Here is an 8,098-nt window from a genome sequence, read left to right as displayed (position 1 = left end):
CGAGGGCTGATTCTACTCTATCATCATGTGGGAGGCTGTAGTTTGTGCTGCCGCAGGATCGTACTGGGTTAGACTCTGTGCTGTGTGGAATTTGGTCAAAATAGTTGCATGTGACACTGATCTGTTCCACAATAATGTATAAAAAACTTGCAGTTGGTGGATAACACTGGCTGTTATTGGTGCCGGTGTGACTTAAGAACTGCAGAACGCCGGCTTTTGTGTCGCACCTTAGCCGATCCCGCTCCTCTTTTCCGTCGTCTCGCAGTCTATCGCCACGGCAGACATGGACCATGCCCAGCTGGAGGCCTTCCTCACAGCTCAGACCAGGAAGCAGGGCAGCGGTGGGGTGAACGCCGAACAGGCTGCTGCCCTCTCTCGCTTCTGGAAGAGCCAGCGAGTCCGGGTGAGAGAGAGCTTGCTGGCTCAGAGCCGCTGGGAGCCCGGACTCAGGGGCCTCTCCTGGAGGGTGGACCTGCAGACCGCAGCCAGCCGTGGGGACGCAGCCCACAGCGGCCCCGTCGCCCTGATGGAGCTGGAACTGGGCAGGGCCAGACAGGTGAGACCTGCGTCCAGTGTTTCCTCTGACACTCATGCCGTTTCACAAATTCATGCTGGGAACCGACCAGTGCAACCTCAGTCTCGTAGTCTCTGCAGAACCCTGGGGGATCCGCGGCTTGGTCGGGAGAACATTGGCAGTAGCTAGTGGGGAAACGGGGTGTGTTACAAATTAACGTTACACACCTGCTGTATTTCCTTGAAAAAAGGAACCTCAAACTGTGGCATTAAACCTAAAACATACGTTAAACAAACATCACAGGTCACAGAAATTAATAATAACTGTTAATGGACTAAAATCATTTTTTCTCCAATTGGGAGAAAATTAATTCAATTTTCATCTAAAATCAAAACAAACTCTACTTCCAATTCTATAGTTCCCCACTATATTAAAGTTTAACTTACTGATAAGACTGAAAACTGCGGTTGGAGTATTTGTTGCATGTAGATTAGAAAAATGACAGAGTGTATCGAAAAAGTACTTTAAGATGCCAACACGGAGACTGATGTTGCTTCGGTTGTTCAAAAACAACACAGACGGGAGCGGCTGGATAAAGAGATTCAGGTGTCCCTGCAGACATGAACGGCACAAGTCTAGTTTACTCGTGCAGCTCTTTAAAACCTTACAGTTTTTATTGCACCTAACGTCTCAAACAGCATCCGTTTAGGAGACACGCTCAAGAGTTTTACAGCCTCTATAATGATTTTTATGGAAAAAAGAAAAAAAAAAAAGTCTTTCTTGACCAGTAGGTGTCACGTGACCACTACGCTAAATTTGCGTCCTCAGAGCTCACTCAAACAAAGACAAATGGATTTTCATTCAGTTTTCGATTTTTATTTTTATTTTTCCAAAGTGGCCGACTGACAATAGTTGGTGCTCTAGCTGTGTCGTGATCTGATAGCACAGAATAGTACGACGCAGTAACTTAGCAACTAGTGCTGTAGTACTATTCTCTATTATAGTATCAGTATCGGGGGACACAGCTTCTGTCTACACATTATAAACTTTCAGTTGTTGCATCAGCTAAAATATTTTTAGTGTATACATGAGTTAAAACCATAGAAATCAAATATTGACATATAACTTGACACCTGCCGTTAGGTGAATGCTAATGCATCAACTTAACGCTAACTTTACATCCCCATTAATGATTGGATTGACATCCGCTCGGCTACGTCATACTGTAGAATCTGTGGGTCGAAACGAAGGAAGTGAGTTTGAACAAACAACACGTGTAGCATTGTACTCTCTGGATACCGGTAAACACTGCTGACCGCACAGGCATGGGTTGGTTTTGAAGACAGATTCCAGTTTGGCAGGAGGACTGGTTCTGGACGTGACCGGATTACTGGTTTATTTTAATAAACCTCGGTCCCATGAGGAGGCTAAATTTACTCAATCTGGGTCCTGAGCTGAAAACAGTTTCAGAGCCCCTCCCAGAGGATTAGGTCGCTTAGACAATGCTACTGGTAATAAGGTGACCTTTATTTCAAAACAAAATCCATTTTGGTGGAGAAAATAAAGTTAGGGTCTTAAATGTGCACCCATCAAGGCTGAGATGATTAGAACTGGTCAACGGGGCCTTTATGTTTATGTTAAAGATTGTTAAACCCACCTGTGTGAGTCTCAAGGTCCAGTTGAGAAAACCTTGATGGCATCATCGGGGTTGTTTATTTATTTATTTATTTATTTATTTTACAAATTTTAGAAAGCTCCCTCCAGAACCTTACAATATTATACAGTTGTTTTCACAGGCTCCAGACTACAGTAGTAGTCCTTGTAACGAATAAGTTGAACTTCCTGTTTAAAATTGTGGAGTGCCCCTTTTAAATGGAAAATTTCTGGACCACAACAGCGAGGCTAACCTCAGAAACGCCAATGTCCGTGACTGACTGACTGAGTGATAAAGTTACACCGTTGATCGGGCCAGCCGAGTGTTGGGGTCATTGGCCGTTGCTCTTTCAAAATGGATTGTCGTGAACAGTTTCTATTACGTCAACAGGAAGCGTTTTACAGGCAGCGTTGCCAATTTACCGCCTTTGTTGCTAGATTTACCGACTTTTCAGACCGTTTTAGCGACTTTTCTTCACAAGAGCACTCGAGGCAAATCTAGCGTCTTTTTGGACAAACCTTAACTTTCCGTAGAAGAGAGTCGCCAGTACTGCCCCACGAATGGCTTGGAAGTGACTGCTGGTTAACATGTCGTCTTAATTGGCCGTGTTTCAGTCTCTATTTCACACTTGTTGGCTGACAACAGAAACAGAAAAGCATGTAAATGAGAGCAGCTTTATGGGGAATTCGGCTGGATTAAATCACCGTGTATGTCAGAACAGAGAGTAGGAGAGAAGCAAACAGACAAAGGGCTGAAACCGGCTGACACTAGGCAGAATGCAGGTACCAGCCGTCATGAATCATGAATGAGCTAATTAGCGTATGATGTCAATAAACGACTTTTCCACCAGGCTTTAGAGTCTTGTTTCCAATTTAACAGCCATAAGCCTTGCACTTTAATTTGTGGGCTACAGTTGACCATTTGTTTTAACATGAATCCTGTAGTAATACAAAATACCTAAATAACATAATGACGACTGACACAATCCTGCCACTGCACCGAGAGACTTTCAACAATTTAAGACCTGGATCATGTAGACGGGTTTTATTTTTCGTCCATGCTGTGTGTGATTGATTGGTCTAAGAATTGTCTGCCTCTTATCATGTCCTTCTATTTTCATGTTTCTGATGGAGCTAAATGTTGGATTCCCTTTGTTAGGTAAAATCTGAAATTTCACATTCTCTGTCTGGATGTACCAAGTGAATTATTTATGATTATTTATTTGTGATTATCCATTTTTTTCTGAGAGAACGCAAGGGTGTGTGTGTGTGTGTGTGTGTGTGTGTGTGTGTGTGTGTGTGTGTGTGTGTGTGTGTGTTTAGAGCCCCTCCAATGAAAATCAAGTTTGTAATTTTGGTAACATGTCCATACAGTGTTTTTATATGATACGAGACATATGATGAGGGAAATAAACAGTCAGCGCCATGGCTGAGTATTTCCAGCCCGGGCTTCATATGTCACATACCTAAGGAACCAGTCCTGTCAACCTGCGGGGTGGAGCAAAAGAAACCGGAATCCTCCAGCACAGAGCGGACTCGTCGGCACAGAGAGCGAGGGTTCGCTTTAACACAGCCACTGACGCTCTGTCAGCCGCTGCCAGTCAAGAGCTAACCAGCTAACAAACGACATAAATAAAAGATGCTAACTACACTCACCATTCTGGTACGTCTGCTCGTCGCTGATTTTAATGCACAGCAGACTCCTCATCCGAGTCTGGGTCTGACTGGCCCGATCCACAATTTTTTTAAATTTTTTTTTTTTTCCTTTTTATGCGGGGAAACCACATTAAACAAAATTATTAATCATGGCAGAGTATTCCTACAAACTTTAAAACGTGTCTGAAAGGGAACTTTAGAGAACCAAAGCTGATACATGCTTGAGTACAGGCATGTGTTAGTTACATAAGGTAGGAGACAGATGGATGTGTTGATCTGAATGTGGATTTAGCTTAGAGCTTCAACCTGAATCAGGAAATTCTGAGTCGACAGTTGGCGCTCCAGGCCGATGCGTTGACTTCGGGGGAGGGAGGTTGTCGATTTATTTTAAAGTGTAATGTGCTTGTGGCTCATGATTTTCTTATCTACAGATACTTTTTTTTGTTTGTTTTTATAAGTACTCAACATAATTAACAACGTTTTATCTTAATTAAAACTGGGCTGTTGCTAAATATCTAAGTGTACTCGATACCAAATCGCTGGTCAGTAACATAAAAGGTGTGATGCTGAAAGTTAAACCCGCTGTCCTGGTGAGGGGTCGGCATTGTGTGATCTCGATGTCAGTTTGTCCCTCGGGAGTCTGTCCTGTCTCTTTCCTCTGTGAATCGGACCTAATCTGGTCAGGTCCCACGGCGCGGAGAAAGCAGGTCAGCAGACCAGCGCAGCACGCTCTCACTGTGCTGTATTACACTGATTTACTGTAGGATACACACACTATTATGAGAGTCCATTCAATCTCTAATCTAATTACGGCCGATAGGAGCCTGAAGGCTGCAGAAGTAGGCGGAGGAGGTGAACGCGTAACATTAACCGGCGAGTCTTAAATCCTAGAGGAGCTGGATGACACGATGCCCTTCGTCCCCGTGGAGGAACCTGGTTTTCCTAAACATCAGACTAGAAACGAGGCCAAAACGATTCCGTTTATTTCTGCATCAGCCGAACTGTTACGCTCTCTGTGAGAAGATTAGTTGGGGAATCCACAGAAAATGAATCACCAACAGTTCTGATAATCTTCTATTATTGTCTGGTTCTCAAAATGTGATGTGGAAAAAAACCAAGTATATGTATAGCTAAAGTAAATCCTTTCGGGTTGTAAACTGTGGGTTGGACAAAACAAGTAAAACAGTTTTTTCCCCTATTTTTCCCTATTTTTAGTGTAACAATCAGAAGTTTAACTGGTAATGAAAATAATCATTAGTTGCAACTCTAATTATGTTAAAACTATGTATTGAAATCCAAAACCAAAGATTTTTAGTAGCAAAAAATGCCACATAACAACATGCTATCGCAGATCTTTATCAGGTTCAGGGGAATCATTGAACTGAAATGTTTTTATTTCTGCTCACTGCAGTGATGTCTCTTGCTCTGCGCTAAGAGAGATGGCTCTAACCAAGCAATCGACTCCGAATAGAGGCGATGGTTGTGTCCATGGAAACCTGGGGAGCGAATATCACGGTGTGACATCCATTCTTGAGGACAATCGGACGAAACAAAGGCAGGGCAGATGGGATTCCCCGTACGTTGTAGCTGCAGTAGACTTCATTCAATTTTAAGTAGCGCAAAATGAACGCAGTGCAGGTCAGTGACACGAGCTCCTGCTGTCGTTTCAAAGTCTGACACCGTGGGACCGCCGCCAGACAAAGCTACTCACCCTGAACTCCTCATATCCTATGAGCAGATAGAGGAGAGTGTCACTGTTTCAGGAATATAATGTAATAAATACCGTGTATAATACTTTCCAAAAATATTGATAGTGAAACAAGAAAAAATAGTTTATAGTAATGATTTTTTGTTATTTTTTAATTTTTCTTTGTCTTACTTATATTTGGGGAATAATAATGCTCTATTTTTGGAACCACAATTCCCATTCAGTTTTTTTTTTTTTGGGGGGGGGGGCAACGGACTGAGTCCATGTTGTCATGGAGTCAGTCTGTTGGCTGTGGGCTACAACTTGAGCCCTGTGTTTTGTTTAGTTTTTGCCAATGTTTTTTTACACGTCAAACGTTACATTTTGGCAAATTGGTCGCATTAAAAGCATGCCGAACTAGCCGTTGGCACTTCCTGTTTGCAATGCACCCATGGACGCACAGCTAACTGTCACTGACTTACTGTGTTGCTGAAGAAAACTTAGAAACGTGATGATTCTCTGTGAAGTTCTGGAGTTCTAAAGAGAGTCTTTTTTTTTTTCTGTGGTTTTCTAAGTGGATTCATCAGCGTTCATTTGCAGTGGACGTCGGTGATTACGATGTCCTGGGAAAATGGAAGTCGCACCGAATCTAAAAATGTGTGTATCATCCCAGTGTGTGGCGGTCTAACTGACTCAAATAGGGATGAAAACAAATTTTCACGCAAGTATTGGTAAATTATCCGGTGCCGAGGGTTATGTAATACGTCCCCTTGATTCCATGAGCTGTGTGCCACAGCCGCCGCTGCAGCTCCGACTGCTGCCTGTGTTAAGATGTGGGCCAAACCGCCATGACTAACTTCCTGTTACAAACCTGCCCCCTTTCACCTCATGCAGGATCTTTGCCGCATGTGAATAACTTGTCAAATGCCATGCGGGTTTTTGCAGCGCTACGTTCAAATATTTTTTTGCTCAATTCGCAACAAAAAGTACTAATCCAACAAAACGTTATTTAGAGTAAAGTGTGATACACAAAATCTACAATTTGACAGTTTAAATTTGGTAGTTTGCTGGTTTGCACAGAAGAGCTGTTGCGTACTGAGAGAGTTTAATATCAAAAAGCCCAGAAAAGTGATTTTTATGTGCATGAGGTTTCACACCAACATCGCTAGAGCCACTTCGCTGTGAGAGACGAAGAACTGAAATCCCACCTTTTGACTCGAGCACCTGCCCTCTAGGAGCGTTAATAATGTGTATTAATAAAACGTCTTCCTCCCCCCTCCTCTCACAGGACTCAGAGTTTGTGTGTCTGGAGTTCGATGAGGCCAAAGTCAACCAGATGCTGAAGAAGATGGCTGACATCCAGGAGAGCATCGACCGGATCGTTCACCGCACCTAAAACCCCGTCCGAGAGTTTATGCGAGGCAGCGGAGAAACACTGTGATTTTGACTGACAAGTGTCCTCCGAGCTACTCCAGCCGTCTCCAACTGCAAACGGCTGCTTTCTCTTCGCCGTCCTGTTGGATCTGGTTCATCTCGTACGACAGCACCGTAAAGAAAAAGGGGCGTCGTTCAGACCCAGATCTGCCAGGATGGATCCAACGTGGCTTTTGCACCTGCCTGTGGACTCAGAAAGGACACACATGGTCAACGTACACATGCATTTCAAGACACGACGTATTGTTCTTTCACGAGCTTCATTTACACACGCTCACGTATGACTCTGAAGGGTCTGATTTGTCGATGGACCAAAAGTTTTGTTTCGTTTCTTAACCTACAATAATTCAAAGCGCTGGAACAGTGTTTTAAACCTCCTCTGACAGGACGGAGGTCCCTCTCTTGAGCATAGCTGCACAAAAAACGCAGAACATTGAACAACAATGAAATTAAGCAAAACGGAACCATAAGATCTTTGAAAACTTTGCAGTGTAATGTGAAAATTATGACGAGAATGATTTAACTTTTGTTGTGGAGGAGGGTTCAGACCGAACATAAAGTGAATGTCTGAGGTGAAGCTATTGTGCAAGGACACGTCTATTCGCCGGCAGCGCGAACTGAGTCGAGGGTGCAACCATTCCAGGTTGGAAATGTTTTCCCGCTAGTGTGGTTTGAAAGAAACCATTGAAGTATATTCCAGCGTCAGAGATTTTTCTTTGTGTTCAGTCTGAGCCACCGTGATGCTTTATGCTTTCATCACACCAGGCACGTCCATGATAACGCAAGTGTATGACAAGCCTTTTCTTTTTTTCTGTGTGTGTGTGTATGACAAACATAAGATGGCATAACATGCTACATAAGCATAAAATGCTAGCATGCTAAATTGTCTATTAATTGTTATTTGGATCTGAACGTGCTAACAGTAGCTAGCATAATCCACCAGTACTGGTTCTGTGATCACCTTCCTCAAATGCCAATTTAGCTAACTCAGTACAACCTCCACTTAGCGTGTTAGCAAGCAAACATAAGCATTCAGGTCAAAGCACAGAGGAGCCCAAGCACAGACCGTCCTGTCCCTTTTAAGACACAGGTGTCGGACTCCAGTCCCGAGCCCACGTGGGCTCATGCGTGGCTCAATGATTCTGCAGGACCTC

The 8,098-nt window shown here is 43.5% G+C and overlaps 1 protein-coding gene across 3 annotated transcripts in view; it reads left to right on the top strand.

Annotated features, from left to right (window-relative positions):
• The window catches only part of commd1 (copper metabolism (Murr1) domain containing 1), an 11,116-nt gene extending 3,626 nt beyond the window's left edge, over window positions 1–7,490 (top strand). The window contains exons 2-4 of one of the 3 annotated variants that reach the window (XR_005709029.1): window positions 266–556; window positions 3,542–3,830; window positions 6,799–6,862. Coding sequence is in view for 1 of the 3 variants with exons in the window: in XM_040147454.1 (XP_040003388.1) it covers window positions 266–556; window positions 6,799–6,906 (399 nt within the window). In the remaining 2 variants the exon portion in view is untranslated. Of the gene's footprint in view, window positions 1–265; window positions 557–3,541; window positions 3,831–5,234; window positions 5,266–6,798 lie in introns of those variants that run through there. The other 2 variants (XR_005709030.1, XM_040147454.1) reach the window with 2 other exon arrangements.
• Window positions 7,491–8,098: the final 608 nt, after the last annotated feature.

The sequence above is a fragment of the Xiphias gladius genome, chromosome 15 (genome assembly GCF_016859285.1).
Source record: "Xiphias gladius isolate SHS-SW01 ecotype Sanya breed wild chromosome 15, ASM1685928v1, whole genome shotgun sequence".
In the NCBI taxonomy this organism is placed as follows: domain Eukaryota; kingdom Metazoa; phylum Chordata; class Actinopteri; order Istiophoriformes; family Xiphiidae; genus Xiphias; species Xiphias gladius.
This window is presented reverse-complemented; position numbering and strand designations above follow the sequence as displayed.